General features: G+C 39.9%; 1 protein-coding gene across 1 annotated transcript; it reads right to left on the bottom strand.

Annotated features, from left to right (window-relative positions):
- Window positions 1-18: 18 nt before the first annotated feature.
- Window positions 19-27,372, bottom strand: wdr36 (WD repeat domain 36). Its single transcript, XM_041810079.1, has 22 exons — window positions 27,078-27,372; window positions 26,089-26,116; window positions 20,192-20,292; window positions 19,654-19,771; window positions 19,039-19,171; window positions 18,750-18,804; window positions 18,025-18,157; window positions 16,741-16,916; window positions 12,668-12,788; window positions 12,479-12,544; window positions 11,657-11,746; window positions 8,842-8,984; window positions 8,644-8,761; window positions 8,408-8,573; window positions 7,689-7,797; window positions 4,622-4,701; window positions 2,369-2,476; window positions 2,039-2,270; window positions 976-1,095; window positions 737-818; window positions 306-493; window positions 19-218 (listed from the first exon to the last, which is right to left on the bottom strand). Exons 1-22 carry the CDS (start codon window positions 27,240-27,242, stop codon window positions 69-71), a joined length of 2,682 nt encoding a protein of 893 aa, XP_041666013.1. The 5' UTR covers window positions 27,243-27,372; the 3' UTR covers window positions 19-68.
- Between the last annotated feature and the right edge of the window lie 537 nt (window positions 27,373-27,909).

The following is a 27,909-nucleotide window of genomic DNA, read 5'->3' as shown; positions in this document are numbered from 1 at the left end:
ACCAAGAACGGCCTCAGACAGAGAATGAAAACTTTATTTAAAAACTCTACATGTACACGTTTACAGGGTCAAAGCAGGGCGCTCTTGGCGTACGACAGCAGACACAGTGATTGGTTGAAGGATGCCCGAAGCTCCGCCCACCCGGCCTCCAGCCTAGAGGAGAGGCGGAGTAACGCTTCCATGGTAACGGCGTCCTGAGCCAGCATCCGGAGGTGGAGCTAAAAAACAAATAAACAGGAAATTGAGGGGAGATTTTCAAAATAAAACACCAATGACATCACTCTGCTGCACTCTGATTGGCTGACCTTCAGGAACAGCGCCAGGTAGGCGTGAGCCAGGTCAAAGTCCCGCCCACTGGCCAACATGCTGTCAATCATCTTAATAAAGGCCAACAGGAGATTGCTGGCTCCGCCCCCTTCAGGTGACAGACAGGTGAGCTCCACAGAGAGCGCCGCCGGCCCACAATCCTTCAGGAGAGCCAGCGGGCGATGGACTAATTAGAGAGAGAGAGAGAGAGGGGGGCGCCATGCTTTGAGTCACTGATAGAGTTTAATAAAAATATATATATTAAAATTTATGATGACACATCAACCCCTGAATAAATAAATAAATAACCTGGATGTTTGGAAAGAGGAAGTCTTTCTCTGTTCTTTCAGAATAAAACTGTAAACTCAGGAATTAATAAAGGTTTAGTTTGAATGATGATGATGTTAATCATCAAAGTTTTTTTACTCACAGCATCCGGACTGAAGAGACTCCTCCAGAGCCATGCTGACCTCTGACCTCTGAGCCAACGCGCCCCAACTCAGCACCTTTGACTGAAAACAACAAGGGTTACCATGGAAACGACGTAAAAATACACTAAAGCAAAAGTGTCAGAGTCAGCAGGAATCCTGTATAAATCCAGAAGTTTCCAGACTTTCAAAATAAAAGCCCTCTGTTAATGAGGAGGATGTGAAAGTGTAGCAGCTCTACCTGTTCTTCCTCCTTGGTTGCCGTGGGCGACGCGAACCGAGGCGTGAGACCAGGAAGCGTCGGCAGGAAGAAGGGAGCAGCGGTCGGAGCAGCAGGGGGCGCTAGAGGTTTGTTTCTCTTCTGTAAAAACAAACATGGAGGTGGTCAGGATCTGGGTTCTCTGAGTCTGGAAGGTCCAGTCACTGGTTCATCAGTATTCCTGGCTATCATTACACCATGAAGACAAAAGGACACTCAGAGAAAAGATGATTGAAAAGTCGAAGACAGAAACATCTCCAAGTCTCTGAACATCCCCCAGAGTTCAGTTAAATCATCATGAAGAAATGAAGGAATATGTCACATGTGTAAATCTGCCTAGATCAGACCGTCCTCACACACTGAGTGGGCGTGCAAGAAGGAGACTAGTGAGAGAGGACACCATGACACCTATGACTACTCTGAAGGAGCTCCAAGCTTCAGCAGCTGAGATGGAGAGACTCTGCAGACAACAACTGTTGGCCGGGTTCTTCACCAGTCAGAGCTTTATGGGATGCTTCTCAGCAGCATCGTGCTGTGGGGATGCTTCTCAGCAGGCTTGTAAAGGTAGAGGGTAAAATGAATCCTGTGGGACAATCTGATTCAGTCTGACAGAGAACTACGGCTTAGAGAAGATTTATTTCATTCATTCATTTATTTATTTAAGTCCAGAGTCCAGATGTTGACTGAGACCAGTCCACACAGACTCTGAGCTGAGACTGAGACCGGTCCACACAGACTCTGAGCTGAGACTGAGACCGGTCCACACAGACTCTGAGCTGAGACTGAGACCGGTCCACACAGACTCTGAGCTGAGACTGAGACCGGTCCACACAGACTCTGAGCTGAGACTGAAGAGTAGAGGGAGGAATATTTCTACAGACACTGATTTAAATTTAATGACATCACTGTCTAGAAATCTGTTTGTGACATGAATTTTTGTGATAAAAGCTAAATGTTATTGATCATGATTGATTATTAATCAATAAAGGGTCAATCCTCAGACCTTTAAAGGACCGGCCCGTCCCTCTCTCAGACTCAGACTCACCTTGATGGCGTCCAGGTGAAGCAGACTCTTCCATCGAGACTCTGGCAGCGGTGACAGCGTCACAAGCTCCGCCCCCAACTGCTCTGCAGACTGGTACGTGTCATCGGCCTCCTCTGATGTCACTTCCTGTTCGGACTGGTCCGCCATCACGCCCGGCAATGTCTCCACAGAGGGCTGGTAGTCAGCTGGCAGTGGGCGGAGCCCCACAGGCCCACAGAGGCTCTTATTGGTCCTGAGGGAGGAGAGGTGGGCTGTGAGTGATGACATCACAACTTACATTGAAAATCTGATTGGCCAGGGTTAAAATACTGTGAGCTGATTGGTTCAGACCAGAGGTACACGCCCAGACTATCGACATGAGCCGTCGCCAGGAAGTCTCCGGTCGGTGACAAGGACACGCCCACTGGAGCCATGGCAACCAGGAAACAGTCGACGAGACTGAAGGGAGAAAAAAGACGATGATGATGATGATGATGATGATGATGATGGAGGTAATGATCATTTAAAATAACTGATCAGTGTGAGTCCACAGACTCTCTGAAGACCCGCCTCAGCATCATGAGACAGTCTGGTAAACTAAGGGTTAATGTTCCTGTCTGAGGGGCTTCTGTGGACCCTGAGGATCAGGTCCTGTCTGAGGGGCTTCTGTGGACCCCGAGGATCAGGTCCTGTCTGAGGGGCTTCTGTGGACCCTGAGGATCAGGTCCTGTCTGAGGGGCTTCTGTGGACCCTGAGGATCAGGTCCTGTCTGAGGGGCTTCTGTGGACCCTGAGGATCAGGTCCTGTCTGAGGGGCTTCTGTGGACCCTGAGGATCAGGTCCTGTCTGAGGGGCTTCTGTGGACCCTGAGGATCAGGTCCTGTCTGAGGGGCTTCAGTGGACCCTGAGGATCAGGTCCTGTCTGAGGGGCTTCTGTGGACTGAAGTTTGGGGAGGGCTGGACTAGCTGAAGTGTCCATGATGCTGGACTCTCTATGGGTTTACATGGACTCACTCTGGTACATGGTCTTCATGTGGTCTCTGCTGGTCTGCCTGCTCACTGTTCTACTGTTGAGAGAACCCTTTAGTTCCTTTCAGAGTTCCTGGTCTTTCAGGAGGACATGGACCTGATGATGGTCCTCAGAGACAGACAGTTATAAACATCACTGATCAATAATCTCAGTTCATCAGGTTCATCTGCCTGCAAGGACAAAGACTCTAGAACCTAAACATCCAACCAACAGGGGCCAGAGTCATGAGACCAAAACCCCTCAGTGCTGAAAAACCCAGATGAAGAATCTCATCCTGATACATCAGTGACAGGAAAATAATAATGATAATAACAATTATTATTATAACAATATTAATATTGTTATAATAATAACAATAATAATAATAATAATAATAATATAACACAAATAATATTTATTATTATTTTAACAATATTAAAATTATTATTAATAATAATAACAATAATAACAACAATAATAATTATTATTATTTTAATATTATTAATATTATTATTATTATTATTAATAATAATAATAATAAATCCCAGACACAGCAGAGCCTGGTAAACAGGACAGCTCCACTGAATAACTGAGAAGGTTATTTAAGGAGCTCTGATTGGATGACTGGAGTCATGACGATCACAGTCCTGTACATAACCTTATAAGATGCACTGATGAAATAAGGAAATAGATGCTCCATCATTCCTACAACTAAACAGACAAAACTGAAATACTGATAGTACACCCTCAGAAACAGAGACGAGTTCACCTCCATGTCACCGTTCCCTCTACAGCACAGTGAGTCAGAAACCTAGGGGTCATCACTGATTCAGATCTAAACTTCCAAAACCATAACAGCTATTACAAAAACACACTTTACCACCTGAAAAACATTTCTAAATTAAGGCACTTCATGTCACAGTTGGACTCTGAAAAGCTGCTTCATGCTTTTATATCCAGGTTGGATTACTGCAACGCCCCTTTTTGCTGGACTTCCTAAAAAGTCCATTGGAAGCTCCAGCTCATCCAAAACTCTGCTGCCAGAGTGATACAAGGACAGAAAACCAGAACCTATTACACCTGGACTAAAACACCCTCACTGGCTTCCTGTCCAGTACAGAACTGATTTCAAAATTTTACTCCTAGTTTATAAATCTCTGAATGCTATGGCACCCCAGCATCTTTCTGACCTTCTCACTGACTACCATCTCCGATCATCAGGCGTGTGTCTCCTCAGTGTACCTAAAACTAAAACTAAACCTGGCAGCGGTGCATTCAGTCCCTAAGGTGCTGACCTGAGATCTGCTGAAACACTGAGTTCCTTCAAAAGTGGCCTTAAAACGCTGCTTTTCTCTCAAGCCTTTGGTTGTTAGGTTATCTTTGTGTGTAAACTTGCCTATGGATTTGAATGTGCTCCTTTTAGGAGATCCAACATTACTCTATGCAGAATGTACAGGTTGTTGCACAAGTTCAGTTTTTCTTGAATCAGTAATGGATCTTTGCTGCTGTTTGTTTGTTTTTATCCTCTGTAGAGCACATCCAGTTTACATTTGTATGAAATGTGCCAAAGAAATAAAACTGAAATGAATGTCTCACCTGCCAGAGGGGAGGTCCCAGGTACGTATGGTGCAATCCATCGCCACGGTAACCAGCCAGCGGCCATCAGGGCTGAAAGTCTAAGAGATAAAAATAGAAATTAAAAAAATTAAGCAATAAAAATCCTCTCTAACACAAATAATCAATGATATTAAACAGAAATAATCAATAATATCAAACAGAAATAATCAATAATATCAAACAGAAATAATCAATAATATTAAACAGAAATAATCAATAATATCAAACAGAAATAATCAATAATATCAAACAGAAATAATCAATAATATCAAACAGAAATAATAATATTAAACACAAATAATCAATAATATCAAACAGAAATAATCAATAATATTAAACACAAATAATCAATAATATCAAACAGAAATAATAATATTAAACAGAAATAATCAATAATATCAAACAGAAATAATCAATAATATTAAACACAAATAATCAATAATATCAAACAGAAATAATAATATTAAACACAAATAATCAATAATATTTAACAGAAATAATCAATAATATTAAACAGAAATAATCAATAATATCAAACAGAAATAATAATATTAAACAGAAATAATCAATAATATTAAACAGAAATAATCAATAATATCAAACAGAAATAATAATATTAAACACAAATAATCAATAATATCAAACAGAAATAATCAATAATATTAAACACAAATAATCAATAATATCAAACAGAAATAATAATATTAAACAGAAATAATCAATAATATCAAACAGAAATAATCAATAATATTAAACAGAAATAATCAATAATATCAAACAGAAATAATAATAATATTAAACAGAAATAATCAATAATATCAAACAGAAATAATAATATTAAACAGAAATAATCAATAATATCAAACAGAAATAATCAATAATATCAAACAGAAATAATCAATAATATTAAACAGAAATAATCAATAATATCAAACAGAAATAATAATATTAAACAGAAATAATAATATTAAACAGAAATAATCAATAATATCAAACAGAAATAATCAATAATATTTAACAGAAATAATCAATAATATCAAACAGAAATAATCAATAATATCAAACAGAAATAATAATATTAAACAGAAATAATCAATAATATCAAACAGAAATAATCAATAATATCAAACAGAAATAATCAATAATATTTAACAGAAATAATCAATAATATCAAACAGAAATAATCAATAATATTTAACAGAAATAATCAATAATATCAAACAGAAATAATCAATAATATCAAACAGAAATAATAATATTAAACAGAAATAATAATATTAAACAGAAATAATCAATAATATCAAACAGAAATAATCAATAATATTTAACAGAAATAATCAATAATATCAAACAGAAATAATCAATAATATCAAACAGAAATAATCAATAATATCAAACAGAAATAATAATATTAAACAGAAATAATCAATAATATCAAACAGAAATAATCAATAATATCAAACAGAAATAATCAATAATGTCAAACAGAAATAATAATATTTAACAGAAATAATCAATAATATTAAACAGAAATAATAATATTAAACAGAAATAATCAATAATATCAAACAGAAATAATCAATAATATCAAACAGAAATAATCAATAATGTCAAACAGAAATAATAATATTAAACAGAAATAATCAATAATATCAAACAGAAATAATCAATAATATTTAACAGAAATAATCAATAATATCAAACAGAAATAATCAATAATATCAAACAGAAATAATCAATAATATCAAACAGAAATAATAATATTAAACAGAAATAATCAATAATATCAAACAGAAATAATCAATAATATCAAACAGAAATAATCAATAATGTCAAACAGAAATAATAATATTTAACAGAAATAATCAATAATATTAAACAGAAATAATCAATAATATCAAACAGAAATAATCAATAATATTAAACAGAAATAATCAATAATATCAAACAGAAATAATCAATAATATCAAACAGAAATAATCAATAATATCAAACAGAAATAATCAATAATATCAAACAGAAATAATCAATAATATTTAACAGAAATAATCAATAATATCAAACAGAAATAATCAATAATATTTAACAGAAATAATCAATAATATCAAACAGAAATAATCAATAATATCAAACAGAAATAATCAATAATATCAAACAGAAATAATAATATTAAACAGAAATAATCAATAATATCAAACAGAAATAATCAATAATATCAAACAGAAATAATCAATAATGTCAAACAGAAATAATAATATTTAACAGAAATAATCAATAATATTAAACAGAAATAATCAATAATATCAAACAGAAATAATCAATAATATCAAACAGAAATAATCAATAATATCAAACAGAAATAATCAATAATATCAAACAGAAATAATCAATAATATTTAACAGAAATAATCAATAATATCAAACAGAAATAATCAATAATATTTAACAGAAATAATCAATAATATCAAACAGAAATAATCAATAATATCAAACAGAAATAATCAATAATATCAAACAGAAATAATCAATAATATCAAACAGAAATAATCAATAATATCAAACAGAAATAATCAATAATATCAAACAGAAATAATCAATAATATCAAACAGAAATAATCAATAATATTTAACAGAAATAATCAATAATATCAAACAGAAATAATCAATAATATCAAACAGAAATAATCAATAATATCAAACAGAAATAATCAATAATATCAAACAGAAATAATCAATAATATCAAACAGAAATAATCAATAATATCAAACAGAAATAATCAATAATATTTAACAGAAATAATCAATAATATCAAACAGAAATAATCAATAATATCAAACAGAAATAATCAATAATATCAAACAGAAATAATCAATAATATTTAACAGAAATAATCAATAATATCAAACAGAAATAATCAATAATATCAAACAGAAATAATCAATAATATCAAACAGAAATAATCAATAATATCAAACAGCAGCTCCTCCAGACTTTACTAACAATCATCTCTAGCTGGTTGTTAGCAGTGTTAGCTTCATGACCCACCATGTCGTTGATGTTTCCATGGTGACCTGAGAACTTCCTGACGACCCGTCTGGTTTCTATGTCGACCACCAGCAGGCTGAAGTCATCCAGCGCTAAGGCTAGCATCCCGCTAACATGAAAGACAGGAAAACAATGTTAGCTACCGGTCTCTGTGTAGCATCATGCTAGCTGTTAGCTACCAGTCTCTGTGTAGCATCATGCTAGCCGTTAGCTACCTGTCTCTGTGTAGCATCATGCTAGCCGTTAGCTATCTGTCTCTGTGTAGCATCATGCTAGCCGTTAGCTACCTGTCTCTGTGTATCATCATGCTAGCCGTTAGCTACCTGTCTCTGTGTAGCATCATGCTAGCCGTTAGCTACCTGTCTCTGTGTAACATCATGCTAGCTGTTAGCTACCTGTCTCTGTGTAGCATCATGCTAGCCGTTAGCTACCTGTCTCTGTGTAGCATCATGCTAGCCGTTAGCTACCTGTCTCTGTGTAGCATCATGCTAGCCGTTAGCTACCTGTCTCTGTGTAGCATCATGCTAGCCGTTAGCTACCTGTCTCTGTGTAGCATCATGCTAGCCGTTAGCTACCTGTCTCTGTGTAGCATCATGCTAGGTGTTAGCTACCTGTCTCTGTGTAGCATCATACTAGCTGTTAGCTACCTGTCTCTGTGTAGCATCATGCTAGCTGTTAGCTACCTGTCTCTGTGTAGCATCATGCTAGCTGTTAGCTACCTGTCTCTGTGTAGCATCATGCTAGCTGGCGCAGCGATTAACTTCAGTTGCTCTTCCTGTTTCCTGCTCTTGAAACGCCAGAACTTGAGCAACCAATCAGAGCCTGACGTTAAGGTCAGCTGGTTCAGGGTATCCGTGGCGACGCCTCGAACGGCCCCGCTGTGAGCTGGAGGAGAGAGAGATTCAGTGACAAAGACACACAGAACGGACCAATTACAGCTGAGAAACCAGCCTACCTTTGTTATTGTCTCCATAGCAACCACGATGAAGGCCTGACTGTAGGTTGTAGACGTCGACACGGCCACAGGACGAGCCAATCAGAGCGAAATTTCCACAGGAAGTGATGCTGACAGCCTGAAGCAGCGGAAGAGGTCATGTGACCATCAGAATATAGGGGGCGGGGCTAAAAGACAAAGGTGTTATGATTAAGTTACCGTAGCAACGGTGCTTCTCTGAGCGTCTGGAGGCTGCAGGTGATGAACTCCCATGGTGCACCGCTGGAAGTTCCATGTAGTTGTTGCTAGGCGACCACGATGACAGGCAACGATACCATCCCAGTCCGACTGACGTGCAGCAGCTGTCAATCAAAGAACACTAGCTGTCAATCAAAGAACACTAGCTGTCAATCAAAGAACACTAGCTGTCAATCAAAGAACACCAGCTGTCAATCAAAAAACACCGGCTGTCAATCAAAAAACACCAGCTGTCAATCAAAGAACACTAGCTGTCAATCAAAGAACACTAGCTGTCAATCAAAAAACACCAGCTGTCAATCAAAAAAAACCAGCTGTCAATCAAAAAACACCGGCTGTCGATCAAAGAACACCAGCTGTCAATCAAAAAACACCAACTGTCAATCAAACAACACTAGCTGTCAATCAAACAACACTACCTGTCAATCAAAGAACACCAGCTGTCAATCAAAAAACACCAACTGTCAATCAAACACCACCAGCTGTCAATCAAACAACACTAGCTGTCAATCAAACAACACTAGCTGTCAATCAAAGAACACCAGCTGTCAATCAAAGAACACTAGCTGTCAATCAAACAACACAAGCTGTCAATCAAAGAACACTAGCTGTCAATCAAAGAACACCAGATGTCAATCAAACAACACCAGCTGTCAATCAAAGAACACCAGATGTCAATCAAACAACACTAGCTGTCAATCAAAGAACACCAGCTGTCAATCAAACAACACTAGCTGTCAATCAAAGAACACCAGATGTCAATCAAACAACACTAGCTGTCAATCAAACAGCACTAGCTGTCAATCAAACAACACTAGCTGTCAATCAAACAACACAGCTGTCAATCAAAGAACACCAGCTGTCATTTCAAACACAGCTGTCAATCAAACAACACTACCTGTCAATCAAAGAACACCAGCTGTCAATCAAACAACACTAGCTCTCAATCAAACAACACTACCTGTCAATCAAAGAACACTAGCTTTCAATCAAAGAACACTAGCTGTCAATCAAAGAACACCAGCTGTCAATCAAACAACACTAGCTGTCAATCAAAGAACACCAGCTGTCAATCAAACAACACTAGCTGTCAATCAAAGAACACTAGCTGTCAATCAAAGAACACTAGCTGTCAATCAAAGAACACCAGCTGTCATTCAAACAAGACTAGCTGTCAATCAAAGAACACTAGCTGTCATTCAAACAACACCAGCTGTCAATCAAACAACACTAGCTGTCAATCAAAGAACACTAGCTTTCAATCAAACAACACTAGCTGTCAATCAAAGAACACTAGCTTTCAATCAAAGAACACTAGCTGTCAATCAAAGAACACTAGCTGTCATTCAAACAACACCAGATGTCAATCAAAGAACACCAGCTGTCATTCAAACAACACTAGCTGTCAATCAAAGAACACCAGCTGTCATTTAAACAACACAGCTGTCAATCAGAAAACATCAGCTGTCAATCAAACAACACCAGCTGTCAATCAAACAACACTAGCTGTCAATCAAAGAACACTAGCTTTCAATCAAACAACACTAGCTGTCAATCAAAGAACACTAGCTTTCAATCAAAGAACACTAGCTGTCAATCAAAGAACACTAGCTGTCATTCAAACAACACCAGATGTCAATCAAAGAACACCAGCTGTCATTCAAACAACACTAGCTGTCAATCAAAGAACACCAGCTGTCATTTAAACAACACATCTGTCAATCAGAAAACATCAGCTGTCAATCAAACAACACTAGCTGTCAATCAAAGAACACTAGCTTTCAATCAAACAACACTAGCTGTCAATCAAACAACACTAGCTGTCAATCAAAGAACACTAGCTGTCAATCAAAGAACACTAGCTTTCAATCAAAGAACACTAGCTGTCAATCAAAGAACACTAGCTGTCATTCAAACAACACCAGATGTCAATCAAAGAACACCAGCTGTCATTCAAACAACACTAGCTGTCAATCAAAGAACACCAGCTGTCATTTAAACAACACAGCTGTCAATCAGAAAACATCAGCTGTCAATCAAACAACACCAGCTGTCAATCAAACAACACTAGCTGTCAATCAAAGAACACTAGCTTTCAATCAAACAACACTAGCTGTCAATCAAAGAACACTAGCTTTCAATCAAAGAACACTAGCTGTCAATCAAAGAACACTAGCTGTCATTCAAACAACACCAGATGTCAATCAAAGAACACCAGCTGTCATTCAAACAACACTAGCTGTCAATCAAAGAACACCAGCTGTCATTTAAACAACACATCTGTCAATCAGAAAACATCAGCTGTCAATCAAACAACACCAGCTGTCAATCAAAGAACACTAGCTGTCAATCAAAGAACACTAGCTGTCAATCAAAGAACACCAGCTGTCATTCAAACAAGACTAGCTGTCAATCAAAGAACACTAGCTGTCAATCAAACAACACCAGCTGTCAATCAAAGAACACCAGATGTCAATCAAACAACACTAGCTGTCAATCAAACAACACTAGCTGTCAATCAAACAACACCAGCTGTCAATCAAAGAACACCAGATGTCAATCAAACAACACTAGCTGTCAATCAAACAACACTAGCTGTCAATCAAAGAACACCAGCTGTCATTCAAACAACACAGCTGTCAATCAAAGAACACCTTCAGCCGTTCAGACAGGGGTAGGGGTGTTCTTCTATGGTTGTTGATAACAGCCATCAGTCATCCATCCATCATCAATAGTTGTGACTGTGCGTGTCAAGAGGGAGGAAGAGAGCGCCCACCGGAGGAGAAGGCTGTGATTGCAGGTAGACGCAGCTCCTCATAGGACAGACCCTTCTTCTTCTTCTGCTCCTTTTTTTTGTTGATGGATCCTGAAACAGGAAGACAGAGTGATGGTCGGACCATCATCAATACAAAGTTAGAGGAAACACCAGAGCTGTTTCTCAGTATGCGTACTTCAGCATACTTCTGGACTTACGGACTTGTGATACGTCATCAATCAAAGCCAAAGTTCTGTTCCAATTCAAAGTCCGCATTGAAACAAGTTCGGTCGAAGTACCCGGATGTGGACTCGCCCCGCCCCTTTTACCGCGTCTGCTGCTGGACGTAACTTGAGCGGACTTTTCACAGTTACAATCCCACAATGCAATTCGCGCCGTCCAGCAGGAAACTCAAACAATGGCGGAGGAGAAGTCACACAATCGTTGCTGCCATGTAAAAATATAAATAAATTGCTTGTTTGTGATAGAACTGTGTTTGAAACCCAGAAATGTTGGATGAGTTGGATAAGATTCATCCTTGATAAATTCTAAATGGACGATGTCAGTGTTTTTGGAAACGCTAGCAACGGGACAACCGGATGTGGCGTGTAGGTACGTAGAAGGGGACGCTAGCAAGTCCGCTGTCGTTCCAATAGTTGTAGGAACGTTCAGCGGACTCCCGTACCCCTGAAGTCCGAACTCTGGAACGAACTTGCCAAGTCCGAACTTCCAGAGAATGAAAGTTTGAACTTGTGAACTTTGAATTGAGAAACAGCTCAGATAAACAAACATGCTCCTCATCCTGGTCCTTTAGAACGAGGCTGGCTAGGGGGCGGAGCTTACCGTGGCCAAGGTTTTTGTTGAAACGTTCATGGACAGTGGAGAAAGACTGCAGCGTCCCATCCTGGCCTGTAGGGGGCACAAACACTACCGAGTTAAAGGACAAGTTCACGGAATAGAAACGTTTACTGAGATGTTGAAGGATTTTGAAATATACCATAAAGAGAAGAAGACTGTGGTAGGTTTGTTTACCTGCACTGAGGATGTTTTTACCATCGTTGCCATAGTGACTGATGGTGGTGGGAGGGGCACTGTGGCCCTGGCGACTCCGTAGCAGCCTGGCTCCGCCTCCCTCCTGGTCAAATATCCACACCTGGAAAGATTATCACATCTCTGATTGATGTTGTTTTTCTTTTGTGATTGTTTATTTATGTTCCTTCATTGTTTGTTTACCTTTTTATTTACTTATCTCTGTTTTTTTATGTCTCTGTTTACTTATCTGTTTACGTCTCTGTTCACTTCTTTGAATACTTTTCTGTTTGTTTGTTTACTTGTTTATGTCTGTTTGTTTACCTGTTTGTTTATGTCTCTGTTTGTTTATGTCTCTGTTTGTTTATGTCTGTTTGTTTACCTGTTTGTTTATGTCTCTGCTTGTTTGTTTACCTGTTTGTTTATGTCTGTGTTTGTTTGTTTACCTGTTTGTTTATGTCTCTGCTTGTTTGTTTACCTGTTTGTTAATGTTTATGTTTGTTTACCTGTTTGTTTATGTCTCTGTTTGTTTGTTTACCTGTTTGTTTATGTCTCTGTTTGTTTATGTCTCTGTTTGTTTACCTGTTTATGTCTATGTTTGTTTACCTGTTTATTTATGTCTCTGTTTGTTTACCTGTATATGTCTATGTTTGTTTACCTGTTTGTTTATGTCTCTGCTTGTTTGTTTACCTGTTTGTTAATGTTTGTTTGTTTACCTGTTTGTTTATGTCTGTGCTTGTTTGTTTACCTGTTTGTTAATGTTTATGTTTGTTTACCTGTTTGTTTATGTCTCTGTTTGTTTGTTTACCTGTTTGTTTATGTCTCTGTTTACTTATCTGTTTACGTCTCTGTTCACTTCTTTGAATACTTTTCTGTTTGTTTGTTTACTTGTTTATGTCTGTTTGTTTACCTGTTTGTTTATGTCTCTGTTTGTTTATGTCTGTTTGTTTACCTGTTTATGTCTCTGCTTGTTTGTTTACCTGTTTGTTTATGTCTGTGTTTGTTTGTTTACCTGTTTGTTTATGTCTCTGCTTGTTTGTTTACCTGTTTGTTTATGTCTCTGCTTGTTTGTTTACCTGTTTGTTAATGTTTATGTTTGTTTACCTGTTTGTTTATGTCTGTGTTTGTTTGTTTACCTGTTTGTTTATGTCTCTGCTTGTTTGTTTACCTGTTTGTTTATGTCTCTGCTTGTTTGTTTACCTGTTTGTTAATGTTTATGTTTGTTTATGTCTCTGTTTGTTTACCTGTTTATGTCTATGTTTGTTTACCTGTTTATGTCTATGTTTGTTTACCTGTTTATTTATGTCTCTGTTTGTTTACCTGTTTATGTCTATGTTTGTTTACCTGTTTGTTTATGTCTCTGCTTGTTTGTTTACCTGTTTGTTAATGTTTGTTTGTTTACCTGTTTGTTTATGTCTGTGCTTGTTTGTTTACCTGTTTGTTAATGTTTATGTTTGTTTACCTGTTTGTTTATGTCTCTGTTTGTTTGTTTACCTGTTTGTTTATGTCTCTGTTTACTTATCTGTTTACGTCTCTGTTCACTTCTTTGAATACTTTTCTGTTTGTTTGTTTACTTGATTATGTCTGTTTGTTTACCTGTTTGTTTATGTCTCTGTTTGTTTATGTCTGTTTGTTTACCTGTTTGTTTATGTCTGTGCTTGTTTGTTTACCTGTTTGTTTATGTCTGTGTTTGTTTGTTTACCTGTTTGTTTATGTCTCTGCTTGTTTGTTTACCTGTTTGTTTATGTCTCTGCTTGTTTGTTTACCTGTTTGTTAATGTTTATGTTTGTTTACCTGTTTGTTTATGTCTGTGTTTGTTTGTTTACCTGTTTGTTTATGTCTCTGTTTGTTTGTTTACCTGTTTGTTTATGTCTCTGTTTGTTTATGTCTCTGTTTGTTTACCTGTTTATGTCTATGTTTGTTTACCTGTTTGTTTATGTCTGTTTGTTTATGTCTCTGTTTGTTTACCTGTTTATGTCTATGTTTGTTTACCTGTTTGTTTATGTCTGTTTGTTTATGTCTCTGTTTGTTTACCTGTTTATGTCTATGTTTGTTTACCTGTTTGTTAATGTTTATGTTTGTTTACCTGTTTGTTTATGTCTCTGTTTGTTTGTTTACCTGTTTGTTTATGTCTCTGTTTGTTTATGTCTCTGTTTGTTTACCTGTTTATGTCTATGTTTGTTTACCTGTTTATGTCTATGTTTGTTTACCTGTTTATTTATGTCTCTGTTTGTTTACCTGTTTATGTCTATGTTTGTTTACCTGTTTGTTTATGTCTCTGCTTGTTTGTTTACCTGTTTGTTAATGTTTGTTTGTTTACCTGTTTGTTTATGTCTGTGCTTGTTTGTTTACCTGTTTGTTAATGTTTATGTTTGTTTACCTGTTTGTTTATGTCTCTGTTTGTTTGTTTACCTGTTTGTTTATGTCTCTGTTTACTTATCTGTTTACGTCTCTGTTCACTTCTTTGAATACTTTTCTGTTTGTTTGTTTACTTGATTATGTCTGTTTGTTTACCTGTTTGTTTATGTCTCTGTTTGTTTATGTCTGTTTGTTTACCTGTTTGTTTATGTCTGTGCTTGTTTGTTTACCTGTTTGTTTATGTCTGTGTTTGTTTGTTTACCTGTTTGTTTATGTCTCTGCTTGTTTGTTTACCTGTTTGTTTATGTCTCTGCTTGTTTGTTTACCTGTTTGTTAATGTTTATGTTTGTTTACCTGTTTGTTTATGTCTGTGTTTGTTTGTTTACCTGTTTGTTTATGTCTCTGCTTGTTTGTTTACCTGTTTGTTAATGTTTATGTTTGTTTACCTGTTTGTTTATGTCTCTGTTTGTTTATGTCTCTGTTTGTTTACCTGTTTATGTCTATGTTTGTTTACCTGTTTGTTTATGTCTCTGTTTGTTTACCTGTTTATGTCTATGTTTGTTTACCTGTTTGTTTATGTCTCTGCTTGTTTGTTTACCTGTTTGTTAATGTTTATGTTTGTTTACCTGTTTGTTTATGTCTCTGTTTGTTTGTTTACCTGTTTGTTTATGTCTCTGTTTGTTTATGTCTCTGTTTGTTTACCTGTTTATGTCTATGTTTGTTTACCTGTTTGTTTATGTCTCTGTTTGTTTACCTGTTTATGTCTATGTTTGTTTACCTGTTTGTTTATGTCTCTGCTTGTTTGTTTACCTGTTTGTTAATGTTTCTGTTTGTTTACCTGTTTGTTTATGTCTGTGCTTGTTTGTTTACCTGTTTGTTTATGTCTCTGTTTGTTTATGTCTCTGTTTGTTTACCTGTTTATGTCTATGTTTGTTTACCTGTTTGTTTATGTCTCTGCTTGTTTGTTTACCTGTTTGTTAATGTTTATGTTTGTTTACCTGTTTGTTTATGTCTGTGTTTGTTTGTTTACCTGTTTGTTTATGTCTCTGTTTGTTTACCTGTTTATGTCTATGTTTGTTTACCTGTTTGTTTATGTCTCTGCTTGTTTGTTTACCTGTTTGTTAATGTTTATGTTTGTTTACCTGTTTGTTTATGTCTGTGCTTGTTTGTTTACCTGTTTGTTTATGTCTCTGTTTGTTTATGTCTCTGTTTGTTTACCTGTTTATGTCTATGTTTGTTTACCTGTTTGTTTATGTCTCTGCTTGTTTGTTTACCTGTTTGTTAATGTTTATGTTTGTTTACCTGTTTGTTTATGTCTCTGCTTGTTTGTTTACCTGTTTGTTTATGTCTCTGCTTGTTTGTTTACCTGTTTGTTTATGTCTCTGCTTGTTTGTTTACCTGTTTGTTTATGTCTCTGCTTGTTTGTTTACCTGTTTGTTAATGTTTATGTTTGTTTACCTGTTTGTTTATGTCTGTGCTTGTTTGTTTACCTGTTTGTTAATGTTTATGTTTGTTTACCTGTTTGTTTATGTCTCTGTTTGTTTGTTTACCTGTTTGTTTATGTCTCTGTTTGTTTACGAATGTGCGAATTAGCACCTGTGCTAAAACACTCAAACAATGCATCTGGTTTGTCCAATGTAATTGTGATGTCCACATCAAATAAACAATAAATAAAAAAACAGCTATTTATTTATGTCTCTGTTTGTTTGTTTGTTTACCTTGATGGCGTTGTCTGCTCCATTGGTGACCAATAGCGGCTCTCCATGCAGGAAGGTTGCCCCGGCAATGGCTGTGCTGTGGGCGTGTCTCTGTTGAGTGACCAGCTGACGGCGCTCTAAATCCCAGAATGCAATGTGGCCCTGAGGGCTGCCAGACGCCATGATGGGAGGACCATCTGAGGTAGAATAGAATTGTTATTAATATTATTATGAGTGCTGGCAGTAAGGAAGGGATTTGTTATTATTATAATATCATCATCATCATTATTATTACTATTATTATTATTATTGTTATTATATCATTATTATTACTGTTATTACTATTACTATTATTATTATTATTATTATTATTATTATTATTGTTGTTGTTATATCAATATTATTATCATTATTAATATTATAATTGTTATTACTATTACTATTAACATTATTATTATCATTATTATATTATTATTATTATTATTATTGATGTTGTTATATCATTATTATTAACATTATTATTGTTATTACTATTACTATTATTATTATTATTATTATTATTATTATTGTTGTTGTTATATCAATATTATTATCATTATTAATATTATAATTGTTATTACTATTACTATTAACATTATTATTATCATTATTATATTATTATTATTATTATTATTATTGATGTTGTTATATCATTATTATTAACATTATTATTGTTATTACTATTACTATTATTATTATTATTATTATCATTATCATTATTATTATATTATTATTATTATTATTATTATCATTATTTTTGTTGTTATATCATTATTATTATCCTTATTAATATTATTATTGTTATTACTATTACTATTATCATTATTATTATCATTATTATTATATTATCATTATCATTATTATTATTATTGTTGTTATTACTATTACTATTATTATTATTACTATCATTATTAATATTATTATTGTTATTACTATTACTATTATCATTATTATTATATTATCATTATTATTATAATTATTATTGTTGTTATTACTATTACTATTATTATTGTTATTATTATTGTTGTTGTTGTTGTTGTTGTTATATCATTATTATTATCATTATTATTATATTATCATTATTATTATTATTATTATTATTATTATCATTATTGTTGTTATTACTATTACTATTATTATTGTTATTATTATTGTTGTTGTTTTTGTTGTTGTTGTTGTTATATCATTATTATTATCATTATTATTATTATCATATATTATCATTATATGATTTTTATTATTTTTTCTGTTATCATGTTGGTCTACCTGTTCTGAAAGCCAGCGAGCTGATTGGTCCCCAGTCCTGTGTGAAGCTCATCAGTTTCTCATCCAATCGGATGTTGTGAATGACGATGCGACCTGTCGCCATGCCGACACCAACCACGTCTACAGCAGGACTCTGGGAGTTTCAAAATAAAAGCACATTAAATCATCCTGAGACTTTTCCACTGAAATATCTAAATAAAGTTCAAAGCCAGAACCATCAGAGGTTCCTCACAGTTCTCCAGGTTAAACCAGAGCTGCTCAGAGACTAACATGGTGATATAAGGCCCACTGAGTCTGCAGACATAGAACCATCAGAGGTTCCTCACAGTTCTCCAGGTTAAACCAGAGCTGCTCAGAGACTAACATGGTGATATAAGGCCCACTGAGTCTGCAGACATAGAACCATCAGAGGTTCCTCACAGTTCTCCAGGTTAAACCAGAGCTGCTCAGAGACTAACATGGTGATATAAGGCCCACTGAGTCTGCAGACATAGAACCATCAGAGGTTCCTCACAGTTCTCCAGGTTAAACCAGAGCTGCTCAGAGACTAACATGGTGATATAAGGCCCACTGAGTCTGCAGACATAGAACCATCAGAGGTTCCTCACAGTTCTCCAGGTTAAACCAGAGCTGCTCAGAGACTATTGATGCTGACACTGAGAACAGAAGATTCAGAGCAGAACGTCTGATAGTGAATCCTGAACAGAGAGAGCTGAGGGACTGACCTGCTGTAGAACAGTGACCCCTGCTGACCACCCCGGGAACGTGAACAACAGTTTACTGAAACACAGAAGAAGAAATATCCAGGTTGACACGTTTAGAACACGTTTAGAACAGACATGCGATCCACCTGTTAGTACATTAATAATAAATATACAGGACATCAAATATTCCACGTTAGCAGGATAAACACTACCATATAAGTCTCACACGTCTGCAGATCAGTGAGTAACCCTGGAACACTGGAGGTCACTGATAATTACCCAGAAACCTCTGCTGCCCCCACACACTAACCTGGTCTTGATGTTCCACAGCTGCAGTGCACCCTGGGAACTTCCCAGCAGCACCTTGTTCAGATAGGTGCTGGGGTGCATCATGGCTGACACGTCGAAGGAGGTGGGGTCAAACTGTAGCCGCAGGTAGACATCTGAGAGAGAGAGAGAGAGCAAGGCATGATGGGAACAGGGTGAGTAAAAGTTAGACAAAGGGTCCATGTGAAAAGTCCTGAAAGTCCCTCCTGAGTCCTTGCCTCCTCCTCAACCCGGCGTAAACGTCTCAGTTGAGGAGACCGCGGGGATTAGCGACCACACTTCCCTGGGAGGACGTCACAGACAGAACGCGTAAAAACTACAATTTAACATCCATGGACTACAAAACTCACACCTATCAGTGAATGAACGAGGAACCCTGGGTAATAAATCTGAGCTCTCTAAGGTCCTGAAGTCTCCTCAGGCTGAAGATCTGAGGACAGGTGGAGAAGATCCTGTCCTGTGGTACAGGACGCCACGGCGTTTCCTCACTAGAGGAGAACAGAGGAAGTAGAGCAGATCCTGTCCTCTATCATGGTCGACTCACTTAGGAAACTCCTCAGAAAAAAGGTACATTCCAACAGAAGTCCCGCCCCCTCACCTCCATCCTGGACGTCCCACACGATGACATCACCGCCACTGTCTGCAGAGATCAGCTGATCCCCCAGAGGAAGCAGCAGACGGACTTCCTGTTTGTGTCCATGGTAACGCATCACTACCTGAGAGGAAAACACACCTGGGTCAGAGTCCGCCCCCTGAGGTACCTGTACTTCCTGTTTGGTCCACTAGAGCATAGACATAATATACGTAGACGTCTCATTGGCCACTGGGTCGTACGTCAACGCCGCCGCCATCTTGCCCTGAGGTATTCCACGTTACATACAGACGACTCATGACGACCACTTTAACGTAAACTTGTGTGTTTGTAGACACAAACCCGTCATCCCTCATTGACTTACATTGTTTCTGGAACCGTCTTTCCTCTGGTAATATGGCGGACAGTTGACGTATAGCGGCAGCGGGCAAACACAGTCAATGAGGCGTCTACCTATATATTATGCACTAGAGGCTGTCTGCATGTTAGCTCCTCCCACTAAACCGAGGTCGTCTGCCACGCTCCCTTCGCTCTGGTTTCTCACCTCTTTGTTCCTGGCGAAGGCGCTGATGTCTCGTCCAGCGGCGGCGAACACCAACATCCTGTCTGCTGCCACACAGCTGATGTCATCTGATAGGCTGTTACCTAGGCAACCACGACATCACAAACAGGCAGCCAATCAGGAAGTTTGGTTCAGTTTATTCACATCCTCGTTAGTGTTTTTATAGCTGCCGCAGGTCTTCCCGGGGTCTCCTCACGTCAAACTAGGGGCGGTCTGATCTCAGTCTGGTTCTGGTCTCAGTCTGGTTCTGGTCTCAGTCTGGTTCTGGTCTCAGTCTGGTTCTGCTCTCTCAGTCTGGTTCTGGTCTCAGTCTGGTTCTGCTCTCTCAGTCTGGTTCTGGTCTCTCAGTCTGGTTCTGGTCTCAGTCTGGTTCTGGTCTCTCAGTCTGGTTCTGGTCTCAGTCTGGTTCTGGTCTCAGTCTGGTTCTGGTCTCAGTCTGGTTCTGCTCTCTCAGTCTGGTTCTGGTCTCAGTCTGGTTCTGGTCTCAGTCTGGTTCTGGTCTCAGTCTGGTTCTGGTCTCAGTCTGGTTCTGGTCTCTCAGTCTGGTTTTGGTCTCTCAGTCTGGTTTTGGTCTCTCAGTCTGGTTCTGCTCTCTCAGTCTGGTTCTGCTCTCTCAGTCTGGTTCTGGTCTCAGTCTGGTTTTGGTCTCAGTCTGGTTCTGGTCTCAGTCTGGTTTTGGTCTCAGTCTGGTTCTGGTCTCAGTCTGGTTCTGGTCTCAGTCTGGTTTTGGTCTCAGTCTGGTTCTGGTCTCAGTCTGGTTCTGGTCTCAGTCTGGTTTTGGTCTCTCAGTCTGGTTCTGCTCTCTCAGTCTGGTTCTGGTCTCAGTCTGGTTCTGGTCTCAGTCTGGTTTTGGTCTCAGTCTGGTTCTGTTCTCAGTCTGGTTTTGGTCTCAGTCTGGTTCTGGTCTCAGTCTGGTTTTGGTCTCAGTCTGGTTCTGGTCTCAGTCTGGTTCTGGTCTCAGTCTGGTTTTGGTCTCAGTCTGGTTCTGGTCTCAGTCTGGTTTTGGTCTCAGTCTGGTTCTGGTCTCAGTCTGGTTTTGGTCTCAGTCTGGTTCTGGTCTCAGTCTGGTTCTGGTCTCAGTCTGGTTTTGGTCTCAGTCTGGTTCTGGTCTCAGTCTGGTTCTGGTCTCAGTCTGGTTTTGGTCTCTCAGTCTGGTTCTGCTCTCTCAGTCTGGTTCTGGTCTCAGTCTGGTTCTGGTCTCAGTCTGGTTTTGGTCTCAGTCTGGTTCTGTTCTCAGTCTGGTTTTGGTCTCAGTCTGGTTCTGGTCTCAGTCTGGTTTTGGTCTCAGTCTGGTTCTGGTCTCAGTCTGGTTCTGGTCTCAGTCTGGTTCTGCTCTCTCAGTCTGGTTCTGGTCTCAGTCTGGTTCTGCTCTCTCAGTCTGGTTCTGGTCTCTCAGTCTGGTTCTGGTCTCAGTCTGGTTCTGGTCTCTCAGTCTGGTTCTGGTCTCAGTCTGGTTCTGGTCTCAGTCTGGTTCTGGTCTCAGTCTGGTTCTGCTCTCTCAGTCTGGTTCTGGTCTCAGTCTGGTTCTGCTCTCTCAGTCTGGTTCTGGTCTCTCAGTCTGGTTCTGGTCTCAGTCTGGTTCTGGTCTCTCAGTCTGGTTCTGGTCTCAGTCTGGTTCTGGTCTCAGTCTGGTTCTGGTCTCAGTCTGGTTCTGCTCTCTCAGTCTGGTTCTGGTCTCAGTCTGGTTCTGGTCTCAGTCTGGTTCTGGTCTCAGTCTGGTTCTGGTCTCTCAGTCTGGTTTTGGTCTCTCAGTCTGGTTTTGGTCTCTCAGTCTGGTTCTGCTCTCTCAGTCTGGTTCTGCTCTCTCAGTCTGGTTCTGGTCTCAGTCTGGTTTTGGTCTCAGTCTGGTTCTGGTCTCAGTCTGGTTTTGGTCTCAGTCTGGTTCTGGTCTCAGTCTGGTTCTGGTCTCAGTCTGGTTTTGGTCTCAGTCTGGTTCTGGTCTCAGTCTGGTTCTGGTCTCAGTCTGGTTTTGGTCTCTCAGTCTGGTTCTGCTCTCTCAGTCTGGTTCTGGTCTCAGTCTGGTTCTGGTCTCAGTCTGGTTTTGGTCTCAGTCTGGTTCTGTTCTCAGTCTGGTTTTGGTCTCAGTCTGGTTCTGGTCTCAGTCTGGTTTTGGTCTCAGTCTGGTTCTGGTCTCAGTCTGGTTCTGGTCTCAGTCTGGTTTTGGTCTCAGTCTGGTTCTGGTCTCAGTCTGGTTTTGGTCTCAGTCTGGTTCTGGTCTCAGTCTGGTTTTGGTCTCAGTCTGGTTCTGGTCTCAGTCTGGTTCTGGTCTCAGTCTGGTTTTGGTCTCAGTCTGGTTCTGGTCTCAGTCTGGTTCTGGTCTCAGTCTGGTTTTGGTCTCTCAGTCTGGTTCTGCTCTCTCAGTCTGGTTCTGGTCTCAGTCTGGTTCTGGTCTCAGTCTGGTTTTGGTCTCAGTCTGGTTCTGTTCTCAGTCTGGTTTTGGTCTCAGTCTGGTTCTGGTCTCAGTCTGGTTTTGGTCTCAGTCTGGTTCTGGTCTCAGTCTGGTTCTGGTCTCAGTCTGGTTTTGGTCTCAGTCTGGTTCTGGTCTCAGTCTGGTTTTGGTCTCTCAGTCTGGTTCTGGTCTCAGTCTGGTTCTGGTCTCAGTCTGGTTCTGGTCTCAGTCTGGTTCTGCTCTCTCAGTCTGGTTCTGGTCTCAGTCTGGTTCTGGTCTCAGTCTGGTTCTGGTCTCAGTCTGGTTCTGGTCTCAGTCTGGTTCTGGTCTCAGTCTGGTTTTGGTCTCTCAGTCTGGTTTTGGTCTCTCAGTCTGGTTTTGGTCTCTCAGTCTGGTTCTGCTCTCTCAGTCTGGTTCTGCTCTCTCAGTCTGGTTCTGGTCTCAGTCTGGTTTTGGTCTCAGTCTGGTTCTGGTCTCAGTCTGGTTCTGGTCTCAGTCTGGTTTTGGTCTCAGTCTGGTTCTGGTCTCAGTCTGGTTTTGGTCTCAGTCTGGTTCTGGTCTCAGTCTGGTTTTGGTCTCTCAGTCTGGTTCTGGTCTCAGTCTGGTTCTGGTCTCAGTCTGGTTCTGGTCTCAGTCTGGTTCTGGTCTCAGTCTGGTTCTGGTCTCAGTCTGGTTCTGCTCTCTCAGTCTGGTTCTGGTCTCAGTCTGGTTCTGCTCTCTCAGTCTGGTTCTGGTCTCTCAGTCTGGTTCTGGTCTCAGTCTGGTTCTGGTCTCTCAGTCTGGTTCTGGTCTCAGTCTGGTTCTGGTCTCAGTCTGGTTCTGGTCTCAGTCTGGTTCTGCTCTCTCAGTCTGGTTCTGGTCTCAGTCTGGTTCTGGTCTCAGTCTGGTTCTGGTCTCAGTCTGGTTCTGGTCTCAGTCTGGTTCTGGTCTCTCAGTCTGGTTCTCAGTCTGGTTTTGGTCTCTCAGTCTGGTTCTGCTCTCAGTCTGGTTCTGCTCTCTCAGTCTGGTTCTGGTCTCAGTCTGGTTTTGGTCTCAGTCTGGTTCTGGTCTCAGTCTGGTTTTGGTCTCAGTCTGGTTCTGGTCTCAGTCTGGTTCTGGTCTCAGTCTGGTTTTGGTCTCAGTCTGGTTCTGGTCTCAGTCTGGTTCTGGTCTCAGTCTGGTTTTGGTCTCTCAGTCTGGTTCTGCTCTCTCAGTCTGGTTCTGGTCTCAGTCTGGTTCTGGTCTCAGTCTGGTTTTGGTCTCAGTCTGGTTCTGTTCTCAGTCTGGTTTTGGTCTCAGTCTGGTTCTGGTCTCAGTCTGGTTTTGGTCTCAGTCTGGTTCTGGTCTCAGTCTGGTTCTGGTCTCAGTCTGGTTTTGGTCTCAGTCTGGTTCTGGTCTCAGTCTGGTTTTGGTCTCAGTCTGGTTCTGGTCTCAGTCTGGTTTTGGTCTCAGTCTGGTTCTGGTCTCAGTCTGGTTCTGGTCTCAGTCTGGTTTTGGTCTCAGTCTGGTTCTGGTCTCAGTCTGGTTCTGGTCTCAGTCTGGTTTTGGTCTCTCAGTCTGGTTCTGCTCTCTCAGTCTGGTTCTGGTCTCAGTCTGGTTCTGGTCTCAGTCTGGTTTTGGTCTCAGTCTGGTTCTGTTCTCAGTCTGGTTTTGGTCTCAGTCTGGTTCTGGTCTCAGTCTGGTTTTGGTCTCAGTCTGGTTCTGGTCTCAGTCTGGTTCTGGTCTCAGTCTGGTTCTGCTCTCTCAGTCTGGTTCTGGTCTCAGTCTGGTTCTGCTCTCTCAGTCTGGTTCTGGTCTCTCAGTCTGGTTCTGGTCTCAGTCTGGTTCTGGTCTCTCAGTCTGGTTCTGGTCTCAGTCTGGTTCTGGTCTCAGTCTGGTTCTGGTCTCAGTCTGGTTCTGCTCTCTCAGTCTGGTTCTGGTCTCAGTCTGGTTCTGCTCTCTCAGTCTGGTTCTGGTCTCTCAGTCTGGTTCTGGTCTCAGTCTGGTTCTGGTCTCTCAGTCTGGTTCTGGTCTCAGTCTGGTTCTGGTCTCAGTCTGGTTCTGGTCTCAGTCTGGTTCTGCTCTCTCAGTCTGGTTCTGGTCTCAGTCTGGTTCTGGTCTCAGTCTGGTTCTGGTCTCAGTCTGGTTCTGGTCTCAGTCTGGTTCTGGTCTCTCAGTCTGGTTTTGGTCTCTCAGTCTGGTTCTTGGTCTCTCAGTCTGGTTCTGCTCTCTCAGTCTGGTTCTGCTCTCTCAGTCTGGTTCTGGTCTCAGTCTGGTTTTGGTCTCAGTCTGGTTCTGGTCTCAGTCTGGTTTTGGTCTCAGTCTGGTTCTGGTCTCAGTCTGGTTCTGGTCTCAGTCTGGTTTTGGTCTCAGTCTGGTTCTGGTCTCAGTCTGGTTCTGGTCTCAGTCTGGTTTTGGTCTCTCAGTCTGGTTCTGCTCTCTCAGTCTGGTTCTGGTCTCAGTCTGGTTCTGGTCTCAGTCTGGTTTTGGTCTCAGTCTGGTTCTGTTCTCAGTCTGGTTTTGGTCTCAGTCTGGTTCTGGTCTCAGTCTGGTTTTGGTCTCAGTCTGGTTCTGGTCTCAGTCTGGTTCTGGTCTCAGTCTGGTTTTGGTCTCAGTCTGGTTCTGGTCTCAGTCTGGTTTTGGTCTCAGTCTGGTTCTGGTCTCAGTCTGGTTTTGGTCTCAGTCTGGTTCTGGTCTCAGTCTGGTTCTGGTCTCAGTCTGGTTTTGGTCTCAGTCTGGTTCTGGTCTCAGTCTGGTTCTGGTCTCAGTCTGGTTTTGGTCTCTCAGTCTGGTTCTGCTCTCTCAGTCTGGTTCTGGTCTCAGTCTGGTTCTGGTCTCAGTCTGGTTTTGGTCTCAGTCTGGTTCTGTTCTCAGTCTGGTTTTGGTCTCAGTCTGGTTCTGGTCTCAGTCTGGTTTTGGTCTCAGTCTGGTTCTGGTCTCAGTCTGGTTCTGGTCTCAGTCTGGTTTTGGTCTCAGTCTGGTTCTGGTCTCAGTCTGGTTTTGGTCTCTCAGTCTGGTTCTGGTCTCAGTCTGGTTCTGGTCTCAGTCTGGTTCTGGTCTCAGTCTGGTTCTGCTCTCTCAGTCTGGTTCTGGTCTCAGTCTGGTTCTGGTCTCAGTCTGGTTCTGGTCTCAGTCTGGTTCTGGTCTCAGTCTGGTTCTGGTCTCAGTCTGGTTTTGGTCTCTCAGTCTGGTTTTGGTCTCTCAGTCTGGTTCTGCTCTCTCAGTCTGGTTCTGCTCTCTCAGTCTGGTTCTGGTCTCAGTCTGGTTTTGGTCTCAGTCTGGTTCTGGTCTCAGTCTGGTTCTGGTCTCAGTCTGGTTTTGGTCTCAGTCTGGTTCTGGTCTCAGTCTGGTTTTGGTCTCAGTCTGGTTCTGGTCTCAGTCTGGTTTTGGTCTCTCAGTCTGGTTCTGGTCTCAGTCTGGTTCTGGTCTCAGTCTGGTTCTGGTCTCAGTCTGGTTCTGGTCTCAGTCTGGTTCTGGTCTGTCATGTTTGACTGAGATTTGTTTATAAACAGGTTTTTAAAGTTTTACTCACTGACAGCCACGATCCCCAGCCTGTTCACCTGAAACACCAACAAAGACAGATCAATAACTGATCGATCAGAGATACTGAACACCAATAAAGACAGATCAATAACTGATCGATCAGTGATACTGAACACCAATAAAGACAGATCAATAACTGATCGATCAGTGATACTGAACACCAATAAAGACAGATCAATAACTGATCGATCAGTGATACTGAACACCAACAAAGACAGATCAATAACTGATCGATCAGTGATACTGAACACCAACAAAGACAGATCAATAACTGATCGATCAGAGATACTGAACACCGACAAAGACAGATCAATAACTGATCGATCAGTGATACTGAACACCGACAAAGACAGATCAATAACTGATCGATCAGAGATACTGAACACCAATAAAGACAGATCAATAACTGATCGATCAGTGATACTGAACACCAACAAAGACAGATCAATAACTGATCGATCAGAGATACTGAACACCAATAAAGACAGATCAATAACTGATCGATCAGTGATACTGAACACCAATAAAGACAGATCAATAACTGATCGATCAGAGATACTGAACACCAATAAAGACAGATCAATAACTGATCGATCAGTGATACTGAACACCAATAAAGACAGATCAATAACTGATCGATCAGAGATACTGAACACCAATAAAGACAGATCAATAACTGATCGATCAGAGATACTGAACACCAATAAAGACAGATCAATAACTGATCGATCAGAGATACTGAACACCAATAAAGACAGATCAATAACTGATCGATCAGAGATACTGAACACCAATAAAGACAGATCAATAACTGATCGATCAGTGATACTGTGTGTATATTTCGTCTGTTTTCATGTTTACAGCGGCTACGGGAGCCGTCAGAGGACAAACGTGCAGCCGTCCGCCATATAAACAGAATAAACACAATAACAGTATGAACCGGATCAATACCGGATCAATACCGGGGTCTTTTCTTACGTTGTAGGTGTGGAAACGTTTCCCCACCGCCGTCACCAGGTAGAACTCCCGGTGTTTCTTGTGGTACCGGGGCGCGTGCGGCACATGGTTGGAGTAAAGACCGAGAACCCGGAACCCTGAGAACAAAGAACTCCCGCCACCGGCCAGATTCCCGCCACCGGACATGTTTAGTAGAACCGGTTTAATACTACCGGGCAATTTACCGGATAAAACCGAAATATAAACAGAGAACACCGTCACAGCAGAGACGGACGTATGGCGAACACATGGAGGAGTGTGGAGATATAGGCTCCGACTGGAAACAACAAACACGAAGGTTCCGCCCTGATCCTCCGCCTTTGGTTCCGGCAGGGGAAAATCCTCATTTTAGAAGAAAAACTGAATATTTTCGAGTTAAAAAGTCACAAAAATAAGAAAACCAAGACTTGGAACTTTTAGATTTTTGAGCCGAAAATGATGGATTTTGTTGAAGAAAATAAAAAATTAACTTTATTGGAAATACAGCATTAGTTAAATATCAGGTACTCTGCCATTTTAAATTCAACTAACTTAATTTTATTTGTACATTTGTGACAGGTTAACTTTTTAAAACAAAGCTCGGAATAATTCCAACTTACTAAAAAATTCTAAACTACTTTCTAAAGTTATGGTTCTCATTTATGGCCACATGTTTTTATTTTGAGCATTTATGCCGCAGAGGCTAACTTATGTGACAACAATGATGATAAATGTTAAAGCACTCAGAGTAATGACTGTGGAACTTCACTGATGGTGCAAACATGTCTAAGGTTTCCTGGGAAAGCTTTAAGGGACGGTTGTATTTATTCATTTA

This window comes from Cheilinus undulatus, linkage group 17, assembly GCF_018320785.1.
Source record: "Cheilinus undulatus linkage group 17, ASM1832078v1, whole genome shotgun sequence".
Taxonomy (NCBI): Eukaryota; Metazoa; Chordata; class Actinopteri; order Labriformes; family Labridae; genus Cheilinus; species Cheilinus undulatus.
Note: the sequence above shows the minus strand (reverse complement) of the source record. Positions and strands in the feature narration are given on the sequence as shown.